At 40.2% G+C, this 17,501-nt stretch overlaps 2 protein-coding genes across 2 annotated transcripts in view; one reads left to right on the top strand and one right to left on the bottom strand.

Annotated features, from left to right (window-relative positions):
- LOC131246227 (uncharacterized) overlaps positions 1–12,262 on the top strand; it is a 31,722-nt gene extending 19,460 nt beyond the window's left edge. The window contains exons 7-13 of the mRNA XM_058246143.1: positions 1,412–1,688; positions 5,313–5,527; positions 6,274–6,372; positions 6,472–7,004; positions 8,270–9,039; positions 9,127–9,325; positions 11,997–12,262. Of these exons, the coding sequence (XP_058102126.1) occupies positions 1,412–1,688; positions 5,313–5,527; positions 6,274–6,372; positions 6,472–7,004; positions 8,270–9,039; positions 9,127–9,325; positions 11,997–12,143 (2,240 nt within the window). The 3' untranslated portion in view covers positions 12,144–12,262. The remainder of the gene's footprint in view (positions 1–1,411; positions 1,689–5,312; positions 5,528–6,273; positions 6,373–6,471; positions 7,005–8,269; positions 9,040–9,126; positions 9,326–11,996) is intronic.
- A 989-nt stretch (positions 12,263–13,251) lies between these two features.
- On the bottom strand, positions 13,252–17,120 carry LOC131246228 (small heat shock protein, chloroplastic-like). Its single transcript, XM_058246144.1, has 2 exons — positions 16,810–17,120; positions 13,252–13,884 (listed from the first exon to the last, which is right to left on the bottom strand). Exons 1-2 carry the CDS (start codon positions 17,018–17,020, stop codon positions 13,421–13,423), a joined length of 675 nt encoding a protein of 224 aa, XP_058102127.1. The 5' UTR covers positions 17,021–17,120; the 3' UTR covers positions 13,252–13,420.
- Positions 17,121–17,501: the final 381 nt, after the last annotated feature.

The following is a 17,501-nucleotide window of genomic DNA, read 5'->3' on the forward strand; positions in this document are numbered from 1 at the left end:
TATCTATTATAAATAAGAGGATTGGACGTTCAACCCTAGTATGGTTTCTTCTTTCTCAAATTGTTTTCTACTCTAACATGGTATCAGAACTAGGACAGCTCTCTTCATGATTTCTCTTCTTCAGGATTTTCCCTAGCTTTCTTGTGACAATTCTGCCTGACATGGTATCTTGTGACAAAAGTAACGTTTTCTCCAGTTTTCTACTCTGACATGGTATCTTGGACGATTCTGCCATAGGATTTCTCCGGCTTTCTTGTGCCAAATCTGGTTTATATTGTCTAGGGTCCACACGCTCATGACTCCAAAACCCTGCAACAAAGTACTAAAGCATATCCTTTCTACTTTGGTGCAATGGTGGTGCATTTGTTCATGCTCAGTGGGCTGTTTAGCACTAGATGATTGTTTGCAAATTCCCATTTGTGGGTTGGCTGGAATAATTGTGCTAAGGTGCGTTTTGGGAACTGACTGTGTTGGCACGTGAGTTGTGTTGGTAATTATGTTTGGTGGGTTCCTTGCTACGTTGACCACCCAACTACTTGAGCATGACCTTTCATGTGTGCTGGTGCTTCTTGCATAGCTGTTTGCCTGCAACTGCAACTCCACGACCCTACTTGGGTTGTGAGCTGCTTTGAAGCGTGCATGTTATAGTTCGGCTGTGGTCAGTACTGGGTGGAACTGTTGGGATGTGAGTGGTGTTAATGTGAGTCTCTTCCATGGCTGGTCTTACAGCCAGGGTAAGGTTGATGTTTGGTGGACAGCCAATCGTATTACTTTTGCCAGTCGACCATTTAAAAGCCAACCCCAAATTGATGAAGGCCATTAATCTGATGAGGGACACTGTGGGTCCATGGGTGAGCAATGGCCTGAAAATTTCCTCAAATGGAAAATCCTAACCTTCTCATGTTCTTTTTGACAAGTAATCAGAAAATTTTATTGAGAAAAAAAAGAAAAAAAAGAAGAAGAGCAGAACAACAAAACAGAATCAGGGACAGAGATCCTGAGACAGTTACAGCCAAACTCATAAGAGAAGATAACAGAAACTGGTGAAGAAGTTTACGCTGGTCCTCGGACAATAGATCTGATCCGGTCACACCCAACCTTCCCGTATTTGGCTTGAAAGTAGACAATCAAGGAGAGATACAGGAATAACACATTCTGCTGAAGATAGGCCCAAGATTTGTGGCTAGCATTTCCCAATTTGGGAGATTTTTGGGGCATGGTCCATCCATGGTGGTTCACATCAGATCTGTCCGGATCAATGAACCATAGGGCCCCAAGTTTACGAGCTAAAAATCTGAGTATGCTATGTGTATCCTGGGGTCAAGGATCCTATAATCCTTCTCTCTCACAATTCTCATTGCTTCATTTGGCTACCATGCTTATTCTAATACTGACATAAACTGTTACACAGATATTCTGGCAGCAGAAATGATCCCTCGGATTCTTAAACATGTTAGGAGCTGCTTATCATCAAAAGTTGATTCCATCTGTCCTGATCTCATTGAATCAAAATCTGAGTCCCAATTCTGGCTGAAGATTATGGAAGCAGTGAAAGACCCATACGCTGTGGAAAGATTATCTGAAGAATTGTTGCGCCAACTAGCAAATAAATGTGTTAGTGATACTGAAGCTTACTGGATGCTTTGGATGCTGTTTCATCACAGTTTACAGCATCAAACAGCCATGAGGTTGGTCTCCATGTTTGCTTTGGTGTTCTTCTTAAGTAACACTGTTGACTGTAGATAACTTCCATGGAAGTCATTATATGATCTCTTTTCTCTTAAATGGCATTTATTCTTTTGTTTGGAATTGCACAAAATGGAACAAAATAATGAGTAATTGTTAGTGGTTTCGTGGCAAACAATGAATTGAAATATAAATAAGAAACACTTCGGAGTTTCTGCTGTACATAGATAAGTCTGAAAGCTGGAATTGAGAACATCATCAAAAGTACTTCCTGAAGATCCACGAAGTTCATCGTTTGTGATGCATCTGAAACTATGTTTGATAAACCAAGTTTGCTTCCCTTTGTTTTAAAAACCTTATGATTTAAAAACCTTGCAAAGGATGCAATGGACTAGCCAATTCTTCAAATTCATCATGGAACAGATTCTGATGGAAAAGAGGCACACTCTGTCCAACAACGAAGGAAACTCAAACTGTCCATATCCGAAGCCACTCTGAACAGCTGTGAAAAAGCAATACCTTGCAGAAGATGCAATAGATTAGCCAATTCTTGAAATTTAGCGTGGAACAGATTCTCATGAAAAGAGGTACACTCTGCCCACCAACGAAGGAGACTCACTAACTGTCGCATCCACATCTGAAGCCACTCTGAACAGCTGTGAAAAAGCAATACACAAGTGCTTGCCATTAGTCAACTTACTAAAGAAATTCTAACTAAAATAGGGAAATTAGGAGACTAAGAAACCTTCTAGACAGCTAATTAATCACATAAAACGTAATAGGAAACTGTTAGTTGCTAATCAGTCCAACTGAATAGTGCACATGTGTAAAAGTTGCATGGATGAATGAACTTACATGTGTAAGTGGTACACAATCAAACCATACACGCACGTGAATACTGTATATGTGTGGGGTCCACAATCTAATTGGGCTCACCTGTGAGCCTACCAGTATGATCAGAGAGACTGTTTATGTATCTGGGCCCCCTTTTGTCATCCATACAGGTTGTGGTCCCATCTCTGAGATGTGGTGGGGCTGATTGGATCAATTCACCTTGGCTTGAAGAACTCCCTCTGGAGTTCCACTTGTTGGTTGCCCCATGATGGTCCCTTGTATTGTGTTCTTGTCAACTTTAGTGGGAGTTTGATGATGAAGAACACATTGTTGCATCGACATAAAATGTTTTGGACTCCACTCCTCTTCATACCACCTTCTTGTACTTCTGCACAGACTTTTTCTTTGTTGGATGTTCATTATATTTTCCAAAACTTTGGATGTTTCCCTGTTTTTTCCAGTATGATCAATGAGACCATATGTGCTTTGATTTGCACCTTGCCAAGATCCACGAGTTTGTTCATCAAGTATTGGCTTATTTCTGCATTCATATGCTGAGACTTCCTCAATCTGTCGATCGATTTCTCCTGCCATCCGGCTGTTGATTCTTTTATTGATTCATCTTCTGATCCATCCATTCGTAGACCCGTCAATTAATTCTTCCGCTGGTGAAACCATATTTCCATCAGTGGGTGAATTGGGTGATTCGTTGGTGGGTTCAAGAATTGGTCTAATTGTCAATGCATCAGTAGAAGCATGGTTTTAAATATCATCTGATACAGTTGCTAATGCTCGAATCGTATTTGTTTATGTATTATGTTTTAGCCCCTCAACAAAAAAAAAAAAAAAAGAAGAAGAAGAAGAAGACATATGCACTAAAATGGGGTGACTTGCCCTGACTTGGGAGATGAGTTGGCTTGTTATGGAGCAATTCAGGATGAGTCACATATATACTTGAAAGAAGCGTGAAGCAAAACGGCAACAAATTCGGGTGCGGAAGCATCTCTTTCAATATGCGGACACGTATTAACTGGTAGGAAGCGGGAGTGAGTGCAAGAGTTTGAAGTGGGAGCCGCACCTAATCAGAAGGATCTTGCGAATAACTCGCATAGTGCTACTCGTCTGACTCATATAAAAGGAAATATGGGTTTTAGATCCATGGATTTTTGACAAAATATTTTTTACTAAGAAGTACTAAAAATTCCCCCCAAAAAAAAGTTTCCTTTTCCTTTTTCATATTACCATTTTTATTTTTATTTTTTGAAGATTTTCTTTTACTGTTTTTATGTCATTAAATTTCTCTTAATTTGTTATGATCACTTCATATTTTCACCTTAGATCTATGAACTTATGGTAAAATTTTAATAAAAAATCCTTCCTTTTATCATAAATCTATGGATCTAAGCCAAATCCATTGAGTTTATGATTTACAGTTGAATTTGGGCAACAAATTACCAATTTCAAACGCTGTATAGAGGGGTTTCCTCTCTTTTTTTTCTTTTTTTCTTTTTTTCTTTTTTTTGGGGGGGATGATATTAGCTAGACTTGTTGGTAATAAGAGGGTTTCCTTTCTTGCCTTTCAAAATAATAATAATTAAAAAAAAAATGGAAAACCCCAAATTCGTTTTTTTTTTCTTTTTGTTTTTTCCCCCCGGGAACTTTGGATCCCAAATCTAAGGATTTCGATGGGTTTTTGTTGCAAATGCCGGCAATGGAGTACCCAAAGTGGTTTCTCAAAAAAAAAAAAAAAGAAGTCCCCAAGGTGATTTCCCACCCTCACATGGTGCCTGCTAGATTGAGGGCATGAAAGTGTCTATTAAGATTTTATTTTATTTTATTTTATTTCTTTTCTTTTCTTTAATATAGTATCAAGAAAGGCTCAATTGTAATACCAACTCCTAAGGCTTCAAATGTTGTTTGACAATGTAGTTCTGCAGCCTTTAGTCCCTGGGTGAGGTAGATTCCTAAAACTTTCAACTGGTTTCAATAGATCCTTTCAAAAAAAATGCACTCAATGTATGTTGAAATGTTTCATGCTAGGTAATGTAGTTGAGTTTGCTTCATTAGGCCAGCATCTGTTTCTGTTTCTTTTCCATTTGGACTGAAAACGAAGACGTTTCAATTCTTAACTTGCATCATTACTCTTAAGACATTCTCTATGTTGTCCCATTTTAGACCTTGATAATTTCCCTTCTCTTTTTTTCCAGCTTGGAGTGTGTGCGTGCGTGCGCGTGCTAGAGAAATTTTCCTATTAATTAAGAGCAATTTCAGTGAAAGGAACAAAATAGAAAGCATGCGTGTGCATGTAAATTTTCCTGTTAATTAAGAGCAATTTCGGTGAAAGGAGCAAAATATAAAGAGTACAGTAATCCTGAATGAGAAAGTTTTATCTTTCTCTATTCTGTAATCTTTTGCATATGTACGTTGGTCTCCCCCTTTTTAAAATTCAAGATGCAAGCTTGTAGACTGGTTTTTGCAGTTGTGGCTGTTGCTGTTTTCACTTAAAAATGTTATCTTATGTTTTGCCTTTCATTCTCCAGTAGAAAAGTGGAGAAAGGAGGTGGGTGCTAGGGGGATGGAGGGTTTAGGACAAGATAGTCTTGTGTGTAGCTTCATGACTAACGCACTTACATTATCATGAAAATCTATTTTGGTAAACTATTGCAAAATGATGTTTTATTTTCTTTGAGCAAATAAGAAATGAAGACTTGTTGCTTATATTTTCCTTAAGATTAAATCTAGTTTTACTTTAATCCTACTGTATATTGATTGTCATAAATTTTCTGATTCAGGGCTATGTTTCTCGACAAGTTTTTACTCTGGAAAGTGTTTCCAATCTGTTGTCTGAGATGGATTCTTCAGTTTTCTGTTCTTGAATGTGCACCTTATACTGGTGTACTGAAGGAAGGTCGAAATACTGGTCGCCTCTTAGACATTTCTCAGCGCCTAGTTGGCATATGGTCCAAACGAGAGTTCGTTCAATCAGCTCCCATGGAACAACAAGCTTGTATCCATTCTAGGTCCCTTTATCAATGCATTGGGTTTCTCTTCCAATTATGGCCCTGCTTGCACTACTCACTGGGGTAGGATTTCGAATCATTCTCTTCCCTTTCAAGAACCTTTATATGTCAATGTGATCTGAAAATCAGGTTGGTATGGTCATCAACTGGGCTGCGTCTATGTGATAAACTTTGAGCTTTGGCCTACTCTTTTAGTCACTCATTTTTTATGCATGTGTCCTTCTCCTAGATTTTTAAAGTACGGCGTGTACAGAATAGGACACACCAAATGAATGGACCCAAATCTCACACAGCATATGTGGGCAGAATAGGATTCGAGATCTTACTGACATAAGCAGTGTGACAAATATCACCGAGATATTGTAAATCTCACGATGGCAAACTTTTGATCAAATGATATTATTGTGAGATTTTCAAAATCTTTCCATTTAAAAACTTTTTTCCGATTTTATTGCGGAATTATTGTGATTTTATTTTTAACACAATTTATTTGAGTGCATTAAAATAAATAAATTTCTACCTATATTTTATGATCATTTATTTATTTATTGTAAATATTTTTTTGATATTTTATTTTCAGTGAGATTTTATCAATAATATTGCGAGAAAACATAAAATATTGAAAATCTCTTGGGAAGTTTCCAGGCCAAGAAATTGCCAAGAACCAGATTTGTTATTATGGTCATAAGTAGACATCACATTTCCCTTTGTGTTCCCTTAATTGAGAATTCAGATGTAACAGCAGCTGTTGGTCTTTCTGTGGAGAAGATGTCCAAAGAAGAACTAGAAGCCAGCAAGGATACACTACATTCACTTCTTCAAGGAGTCAGCTGTAGAGCCTTAATCTTCCCCACTAATGCATCTAGCAAATTACATTGCAATACTAGCCGCTATTATCATATTTCTGATATTCTATCCTGATTGCTGGCAGGTAGACTGGAAAGCCCAATCCATTTGGTTCGGAAAATGGCTAGTTGTGTTGCCCTGACGTTCTCCAAAGTAGTTGATCCGAAAAATCCTCTTTACCTTGACGATGATTGTAGAGAAGACAAGATTGATTGGGAATTTGGGTTTACTACACTACAGAAAAAGATACCAGCTGATTCCCATGGCATAGGAATTATTAAAGATGAAGTAGAGACGTCTACTGAGATGCTGGAGGGACTAGATGCTGCAGTTGATGACAAAAGACACAAGGATTTGAAAGGCAAAGCATTGAATGCTAATAAGGTGTTATCTGAGTTTCAGTTGGTCGATCCTGATGAAATTGTCGACCCTGCAACACTAAATAATGGAAGTTTCTCTGATGAGGATGATGATGGTGAAAGTAAGAATTCCGAAGCCTCAGATGATTCATCTCTGCAGCCGTATGACTTGTCAGACGATTATGCAGACTTGAAAAAGAAGTTGTCACAGCTCAGTGATGTAATTGCGGCATTACGAAAGCCTGATGACCCGGATGGTGTAAGTTGTAAGCTTCACCATCCTCTTTTTTTTTCATGAATGAACGTTTTACTGCGATCTCTTTCCAGTAAAGGGATTCGTCTGTCTTTTGGTTTATCAATCTAAAAGCGGAGCTCTGCCTCAGGATATTCACATGAAGGGGATTGACAATTGTTTTCCAGCACACTTGTGTGACACCTAGGGGTGTACATCGAGTCGAACCGAGTTGAGCTGGCCTCAGCTCGACTCGGCTTGGCCATTGGCCCATAGCTGACCTCAGCTTGAACTCAGCTCAGCTCGGTCCTCGAGCCTGACTGGCCAGCTCGGCTCGTTTCAGTCAGCAGCTCAGGCCAGTTCGAGCCAAGATCGAGCCGAGTTCTCCATTGCAGCATTTTCACAAACACCTGGACTGCACCTTCAAAATCTCACTGTATCTGAGACAGCAACAATGGTTTTACAGGTATTTGATCAAACACCTTCTAAGCACCTTCTAAGCAACATAAAAATCAAGAAAAAAAGGGTGTTGGTTTCATATACATACCTTCCTTGCCACCAGCCATACTTCTTTGAGTAATTTCATCAAACACTTGGTGAGCAACATCAATATCAAAGTAACTGAGTCACCCAACTGGTTCGATCCAAGTTCGATTAGAGCTGGGTTCGATCCGAGTCGAGTCAAGCAGGGGCCAGCTCGAACTCATTTTCGAGCTCAAAAAATCATATCGACTTGGCTCGAACTCAGCTTTGAACCAAGTCGAATCGAGCTTTTACAAGTCGAGTCGAGCAAGTTAACCGAGCTAGCTCGGTTCGTGTACACCCCTAGTGACACCCAGTCTGTTCATCAGGTGGTTCACACTGTGTATGTGCCCTGGCTCAGAATTAGGCTGGCATGCTCATCAGGTGGGTTATTCATTTATAACAAAAATGGAAGTCTGTTATTTTGATGAATGGTCTGCTTTCTAAATACACGTGGTCCGCCTAGTGAACAAATAGGTCTTATTATTTATTTATTTTTGGATAGAGTGGAATGGTGGAAAAGGGTTCATGTTGCCAACCCAATTAGTTGGGATAAGGCTGAATTGATGATGATGATGATGGTTTATTTTGACGGGGCATGTTCATGGTGGGGCTTGCCTGGATCTTGCATAGTATGCCAGGCTTGCACATGCAAATATGCTTCTCTTTTCTTCTGAAAGAGATATGTTGAAAGTAGCTATCACTTCCATTTGTGTCTACAGATTTCCTATCGTGATAGTTTTTTTCTTTTAACTTTGTCCTGTTTACAGGTTGAAAGGGCGCTTGACGTTGCTGAAAATCTTGTAAGGGCATCTCCTGATGAACTTCAGCATGTCGCAGGTGACCTTGCGAGAGCACTCATGCAAGTGCGTTGCTCTGATGTGACTATTGAAGGAGAGGAAGAATCTGCTGAAGAAAAGAGGCATAGAGCACTGGTGGCATTGCTTGTCATGTTGCCATTTGAATCTTTGGATTGCCTAACAAAGTTACTGTATTCACCAAACATGGATGTCAGCCAACGTATACTAATCCTCGATGTCATGACAGATGCAGCCCAAGAGCTTGCTGAGACTAAAATTGCTAGTGTGAAACATCAACGAAGGTGCCTTGTATCAACCATTTCGGAGAGCCAACCATGGTTTGTTCCAAGTAGCAGAAGGCTTCCTGGAGCTGGTCCTTGGAAGGAGGTCTCAGAAACAGGGACCTTTCTAAGCTATTATCATCGCTATGAGAGAGAACTCCCCTCCAAACCCACGCAGACCAAGTTGGGGAAGTCACGCAGATGGAGCCTCAGACATGCAAATACACTAGAAAACCCAACAGAATGTTTAAAAAACAAATTCCCTGTTTATGCAGCTGCATTCATGCTCCCTGCCATGCAGGGATTTGATAAGAAAAGGCATGGGGTTGACTTGCTTGGTAGGGACTTTATCGTTCTTGGTAAACTTATCTATATGCTTGGTGTTTGTATGAAATCTGTGGCCATGCATCCAGAAGCATCAGCTTTGGCTCCTGCCCTTCTAGACATGTTAAGCTCAAGGTATTAGATATGGATTTTCTTTCTTTGCATTAATGGTTGTTTATAGAATCTTGTGGCACTTTTCACATTTTTGTGTGTTATATGCAGGGATATTTCCCATCATGCAGAAGCATATGTCAGAAGATCTGTCCTTTTCGCAGCTTCATGCATATTGATAGCACTACATCCTTCCTACGTAGCATCTGCTTTGATTGAGGGCAATCAAGAAATCTCTAGAGGGCTTGAATGGATACGCACATGGGCTCTTCATGTTACTGAATTGGACTCAGATACTGAATGCTCCACGGTATGTGCCACTCAAGCTAAATTAGTAGATCCAATTCCTTTCATGTTTCTTTTGGATGTTGAAGTCTTTTCTGCTAGTTTTACTGTACTCTTTTTTACTTCTCAGCCTGATGGATGCCTGCATGGAAAGCTGTTTAAATAAACTCCGACTGACAAACATGAACTGGCTAAGGTTGAAAGATGTAGTTGTTATATAGGTTAATGGGTCTCTAGGTTTGTGAGGACAGCGAATCTTCATAACAGCATTGACATGATAATTGCCTTGTTTCTCATTCCTATGCATTCAAGCAAAACATGACCTGGTCATCTCCTTTCCCTAGCTTTGAACCTTCTGTTTTTCACAACAGAGAAAGAACCTTTTATGCTGAACTCTTTGTTGGCATCTAAAGTAACCTTTTATGATAATTGCCTTGTTTTTCATTCCTATGCATTCAAGCAAAACATGACCTGGTCATCTCCATTCCCAAACTTCGAAACTTTTGTTTTTCACAACAGAGAAAGAACCTTTTATGCCAAACTCTTTGTTGGCATCTAAAGTAACCTTTTATGTCGAACTCTTTGTTGGCATTTCAAGTAACCTTTTATGTCGAACTCTTTTTTGCATTTAAAGTATAAAAAAATGTTGGCCTGCATTTAAAAATTGGTTCAAGGCCAGCTTACCTAACCAAAACATGAAAAGAAGGTATCAAACAAACCCATCCAACATTCTCACAAATATCAAATCGGAGTGTTGCATATTTGTTGTGATTAATATTTAGAAATTGAGAAGATTGGAGAAGCAAAAGACCTAAGAATCACTGCAATGTATGACCGTCGACCCTCTGCAAAAGCATCTCTGTGTCTCAGTGGGCCTGTGGTGTTGCTGTCAGTTCCTTGTGCATGTATCATCCTAATGTAGCAGTACAAATAAAAAAGTGCGACTCTGTAGTGAATCATCATAATGCTTTGATCCTAGAGAAGCTTATGTATTCGTGGGGAATGGGATTTCGTCGAGCTTCACTTATATTATATCAGATTTCTTTTTTTACATGCACACGGTCGAAGAAGTCCAGGATCTTGAAATCACAGGACATTCTCATGAGTAGATGAACAACACAGGATCCCTTTGTTGGCTTGACCCATCTGTGTACAATTTTCCGTCTTGATAGAGAATGAACCACTTGAAAGTTGAAACAGTACAATACTCCCATGCTAACAATTTGAAGTGGGTCTGAACTCCCATTCAATCAGTTGATCATACGAGGAGAATTGTATGTGATGGCCATGACCTAGGAATCAGTTGATCATATGAGGAGAATTGTATGTGATGGCCATGACCTAGGAATCAGTTGATCATATGAGGAGAATTGTATGTGATGGCCATGACCTGGGAATCAGTTGATCATATGAGGAGAATTGTATGTGATGGCCATGACCTAGGAAGCTCAGATAAACAACTCAAACCTCTTAGCAACATCTTATCCCCACCCTGAGAGAATTGCTTGAAATAGCTACAACATGTAGGGGCTGCTTAGCGAACAGAGATGGGCATGATCCTGTGGTGAGGGTAGTTTGAAATCATGTTCAACCAGTTAATCATATGAAGATAATTTCTCCGAGCATGATACGCTATGTAGGAAGGCTTGGATAAATGCCTTGAACTCTAGTACAAAGTCCTGACATCACCCTTGAATGAATTACTGGAAACAGTTTAATAGCTTTCTGGATAATCATCCGAGTGAAAATGGCAAGTGGGGATTCAAATGGACAAGGTTAGCCCAGCCAAGCCCACTTTACACTAGATCTGGATGAGACTAGATACCCACAGGTTGGGCTTTTGGTGTGAGTTTTCCAGCCCAATAACCAATTGCTTGTAGTCTTTTGTTGTCTGTGTCTTAAATATAATATAGCAAAGAGTCTTTGGTTCTTTACAAGTATTATGGCACACAAAATAACAAGGGGGTATTCTAATCATGTGTAGTTTTTTTTTTTTTTTTTGGGGGGGGGGGGGTGGGGTGGCTGTGGATCAATACTCTGTTTGTGACGAACAGGGAACTTCCCTTTATATACCGGATCAGCACATGTTGGTTCCATGGTTGGCTTATCCAAGCCATTGGCGTCATTGATAAACCATGCCCAAAAATCTCAATTACTCTTACCTTTGCACTGTTGGCATGTAAATACATGGTTAAAAATAAATGCACCAACGGTCTACTTCCAATGGAGAAAAGGTTTTTAAAAAAAAAGAAAAAGAAAAAGAAGCTTCAATGGTCAGGATCTTCCAGTTTGGGAGACTTTTTGAGCATCATCTATCAGTGATGGGGTACATTGGATTAATGGCTGGATAGACCAACCATGGATCCTACACGTACTAAATCCATTTTCGACACAAATAGGAAACTTGTTCTCTTTCTGTTAATATTGATTTAATGTCAGTGTGATTTTCTTCTGGGCCACTGGATTAATGGCTTGGGTAAACCAACCATGGTTCCAACATTTAAAAGCTCCGTGCTCGGACAGGTTGCCCGTTTGACACAAAAAGGAAACTGGTTACCTTTGGGTTGTATTGATGATTTCTATAAGGCATGATTACCTTTTTAATCTCTCCTTTGCCTTTCACTTATTTTTGTTGGAACCAAAGACCTGCTCTGTTTAAATGTATTAGTCATGATGAATCAAATGTATACATGCAGATGGCTATGACATGTCTCCAGCTCCATTCTGAGATGGCTCTTCAAGCCTCCCGGTCACTTGAATCTACAGACCGTATTACAGCAAGAGGGGGTGGTGTGTCTTCCAAGCTTTTGAGTGGGGAAATCAGAATGCCATATCGAAATTGATTTACAGCTTGCTGGTGTATCCTTCTGTATACAAATGTATTGAGATTCATCAATTATTCAGGTGAATTTTGTTATATCCTGTTGTATAATTAGTTCAATGCAGCTTGTTCTTTTTTCGATGCAAGTGAGCAACAATCATTTGAACCACACTTCTATAACTCAGCTGGATCAACTTGAAACTCACCAGAGTCGACTTAACCCAGTGAGATTTTGAGCACAGGCACTGCAAAAAATGGGTCCAGGGCCTGACTTGACTATGACTCGGGACAACTCAAAACCGCTTAATTGACCTGACACGACTCAATTGACTCTGCTGAGTCACTTGGTGCATTGATAAAATTGTCATGGAGTGTTCTTTGCCAGAGGAGAGATGAACCTATCTAGTCCATCATTCAATAGTTTGATTTGTGTTTTTTGTAGTTTATATTGTCAACCCAGCAGAACATTTGAATAGGGTCTTTGAGTTTTCAAGTTTCATTTGTTCCACAGAGAGTTGAAATTAGGATCTTTGAATATTATTTAATTCTCCTAGGAAACCCAGCAAGGAAATAGATAGTCTATCAATCCAGCGGCCACAACATGGGGTTTGCCATGCCCCAATGTGTTCCCAGCCGATGATCCCAATCATCCAAACAGCAGGTAGAAATTGAATTAGGGATGATTGCACCCATATTTAGTGGGCAATTGTCAGATGGTTAAGATCCAAGGTTGTACCTGAGAAACTGATAACAACGAGAGGCTGGTGAGATTGGACATGGAAACCAACACACCATCACAACTAGTACTTTGATTAAATTACTTGAATATTCAGTATTTGATGATTATCAAGAGTTCATATGAAAAGAATTAGTTATTTTGTACCAGAAGGGATTCTTGCACTGAGTGAAACAATACCGACTCCATACTATACTGTAGCTTAAACCACCAACTCCCAGGTCTAGTGAATCGACTAGGTTGATTGGAATGGTAGCAAAACTACCACCTCCCTCCCATACCTTGTCGGTCTCCCGACTCTACAATTCAATGCATCGACTCTTTAGGCCTCACATTTCTTGATTTTTCAACTTGGCCATCCATCAGTCAATTGCATACCATTCACATTAATCTATAAGCATTGAAATAAATCTCTTAGCAGATTGGATTGAAAACAGAAATTAAGAAACAGAGACGAAACGTCTACAACATGGTGTGTCAGGTTTTTCTTTCTTTCTCAGCTTTGCAATCCCCTGAATTTTACAAACACAACACTAATGTTTCAAAATGCTCAGCTCCATCTTTCACTTGACCTCAATATCCAAAACCTTGGTCAACATCCTCACCTTCGGAATTGTAATATACAGCACCCCATCTTTCACTTCCGCCTTTATCTTCTCCGCCTCAACGTTATCCGGCAATGCAATTCTGCTATTGTACCTTCCATAGCTCTTCGCAGACCATTCCTCCTCTTCTCTTTGTTCTTCTCCTTGTGAGCTCTTCTTGGGCTCTTTCTCTGCCTTTACAACGAGCATCTTCTCCTCCACCCACACCTTCACATCCCCCTTCGTCATCCCCGGCATGTCGAATCTCATCTTGTACTCTTCCTCTCCTTCTTTTATCTCCCACGGAGTTCGTCCCCTCCTATAACTCCCCCCTCCATTCTCTTCAGATAGGGATGGGTACCCAATTGGATCTTCCATTATCCTTTCCATTGTGTCCATCATCTGTTGTACTGTTCTGGCAGTTGGAAATCGGTCCCATATACCTGTAATCATAGCCATCAACCCCTTGTTAGTCAATTTGATACATGGTATTTGTCCATTGCTTTCTATGGTATAGCCCTCCTGATAATTCAGTTGGCCTGACTTGGGGCAGCTCATATTCATGGCACAGCAGTTCTAGAACTGCTGCGAGTCAAAACTCAGCTGAGTCCGCCAGAAATTAAACTGAGTCACTATGAAACTTGCTAGCAAGCTCAACTAGGTTCCTGACTCTGAATCACTTTATTTTAGTCAGCTCAACACAACTCGATCCCAGTCACCCTGCAACTTGAATCTGTTCTGATTAAAAAAAATTATAGTTAGCTTGTGGCATTCAAACCATCAACCTCAGACAATCAAGGAAATAGTGTCACAGCTTTCATGATTTTTGTAACTGGCTATTTTTATTCTCATGGGTCTATCCATAATTATTGTGATATCATTCCTAGTTTAATTATTAACTACTGAGTCGATTCGAATCTGACCCACTGAGTCAACCTGACCCAACCAGATATGGAGTTAGGAGTCTCAAGTTTTCCAGTTTCCAAACTATTCATGGCGCTTACATCTTGGAAGGGTTGGATGCCATCCAACCATCACGGTGGGCCTCACAGCAGCTCGTTTGCATGGTTAGTTACCATGAAGGCATCTACATATGACCATTCCTGGTAGATGATTCATAATCCATCTACCAATCATTGCCTAGAATTTGCATTTTCTCTAGGCATTCGTCCCAATGGCCCACTTTTGGACAGGGAGCTATGGGCCGGGTATTTGAATGGTTGGGATTTTTTATCATGTTTATTATTAGATTAGAGATTGTTAATTTATGAGGTCTCACATGCAACTCGTTGGGTTCTAATGTTATCATCCATTTAGTAATTAATGTCAATGTGATGAGTGTAGAAAACATTCAAAAGATTGGCCCTACCATGAAGCATACCTAGTGCAGAAATCAGGCCAACCTTTTCATCAGGTGGGCCATATCATAGCAACAATAGACAGTCGCCCATGAGTGGATTGGCCTGATTTTCACGCTAGTTGATCTTCAGTGGTAGAGTTGAATATCATACACATGACACGTTATCAATTACGCATTAGGGTAAGAGTTATTTGATACTCAGGCAACATATGACACTTGATACGCAAGCACTCAGAAACTGCACACGTGGTTTGCATAAACTCGGATTAAACCAGCTAAATTGAGAAAAACAATGTGGCTGCCTCGGTCCCAAAATCAAATTGGTTGAACAATTCTAACCTCTGATTTAGTGGACCCTTGTTTATTGAAATAGGACATTATATCTTAACTTTTGGTTATGATACATTGAAGCTGGGGTAGCTAATTTGGACAGTTTAACTTGAATTACTTGTATGCCTAAGTGCCTGCGCATCATCCATCATACACTGCCAGAGTATCAGAGATTTACTTGTTCAACCAGTTGTGTGCGAGACCGGCTCTTTATTCATACAAACCATTTCCTAGTGCACCATACACAGGTGTGATGTGCGGTGCACATGGATCGGGCCATCCAAATCGTGGGACCATCTGTTGCAGCAGCATAGACCAGAAATTAGCTGATCAGACAACGTATCCATTCATGAAAGGGGACCAACGAATGGATGGACCTGATCTGATAAAAATTAAATGCCACGTGTACGGTAAGCGAATGGTGACAACTTGGACCCCACCCAGATTCATAGCTACACCCTTTTCTTTCTATTCTTTTATATGGGCAAAAGTGAAAATGATGGTTAGTTGGGTCCCTCCATGGGTGGGCCATGACCAAAAACCTCCGACATTCCTAACCTACCAAGTGGGAAAATTTTGGGCATGGTCCATCAGCAGCGAAAACCGTCAAACTACATGAAAACCCAAGAAATAACAAGGTTAAGATAACCCAGCTCATGGGCTAGTTCAGGACCATTTTGAAAGTGGTGGTAGCTCATCCTCCTAGCTTCGTCTTCAACTATCCAGCCCATCTAAATTGTGGGTCCGGTTGTGAATGGGGCTGACGCAGGGACGAACGTGATGAGGACGAACATGATGAGGATAACTACTCCAAATCCACGGAAGAAAGAAAGCAGAAAATAGAAATAAATTCTAAGAAATTCAAAATTGATTAATTGATAAATAAAAACGAGTTCATGATCCTTTAAATAGGAGTACCAAGCAATGGGAAAGAAATCAGAATCAAACTACAACTCAAACTCCTAGAATCAGCGACTTACTATAAATAGTAAACTTACTATTTATAGACAGTCGTGATGTCTACTAGTGCGCAAGGTTTTCGGCCAAAAATAGTGAGTGTCCTAGTAAAAACAAAATTAAAACAGGAAAACAACCGTCGATCCAAGGGTTTTTCGCAATTCTGGGCTGCGCAACCCGGTGTAGCGGGGTTGGTTGGCTAAAGTAGCTTGTTCTACCCCAAAATCATATATTTTACATTAGGTAACTCATTCTGGATTGCGAGATACGCCTGATCTAAGGTCCGACGGTCCGGATCACTTCTGTCGTCGACCGGGCCTTTTCTGATCCATCTTGGCCATGAAACTGTCCGCGACCCGCTCTACATCAGGGGGCCCATCTCTAAAATCATGCAATCCTAACCATCCATCTAGTGTCTGTATCAAATGGATAGTTAAAAAGTAAAAAATAGTAGGCCGTTCAAATTCTAAGGGAAGAATAAGATGGTCAGTATCATCTCCACTCCATCCAAAATTGGGCCAGCAATATGGACGATGGATGGCCATACAACCATGCCTGTGCACGTTTGAAAAGCCACCACCACTTTAAAAGAAGGTGCAAAACTCACAAAGGAGTAGGACGAGATTGAGCATATACACCGAGATTAGGTGTATAGTAGCAATACAGAGACACTAGGAATGAGAAGATGCATAGGAAACTATGGTGGGGGTTTGGTAATTACCTACAGGAACAACTTGGGCCACCCTTTTCTTGGGTTGGGGTGGTGTCTGTGGCTGCCTGTTGTTAGCCTTTTGCAAGTGGTCTAAGTTCTCCCTTCCTTGTGCTGCTGCCATGGCCTTCATTGGCTTTTTCAACAACACACCTGCCTTTCTCAAATGCCCACCATTCCTTTGAGATGGCAAGGGAATAGAAAAGCCAAGCGATGCAGACATATTCCTTACTTTCAGTGTATACACTTTCTCAAATGGGCTTTTTTCTCCTTTTCAAGATAAGATGGATTTGCTTCGTTGGGCTTTGTGTGGGTTGGGAGGTATTTAATAGGTAGGATGGACACTTCTGGAATGTGATTTCTAGAAAAATGGATTTCTAGACTACTCCAGACTCTCTTGATTTCTCAACCTTTTGTTGTCCCCTTACGAAAAATGGTGGTGACTCTTCAACCGTATACATGCAATTAGTTTGACGAAAATCCAGACCGTCCGATCCGCTGACCCAAGTGTGGGTGGAGTACAACAGAAAAATTGGTTCTGATTTTTTTTTTTTTTCACCCTTTTTGCTCTTTGAATTTGGACCACTCAATGTCTTACTTCGAAGCATTCAGTTGATAGCCATTAATAAGATGGTTAGGATCGTTTGATCAGTATGATTTTATAGATACGATCCATCCATAATGGGACCCACCATTTGGATGGT

This window comes from Magnolia sinica, chromosome 5 (assembly GCF_029962835.1).
Source record: "Magnolia sinica isolate HGM2019 chromosome 5, MsV1, whole genome shotgun sequence".
NCBI lineage: Eukaryota > Viridiplantae > Streptophyta > Magnoliopsida > Magnoliales > Magnoliaceae > Magnolia > Magnolia sinica.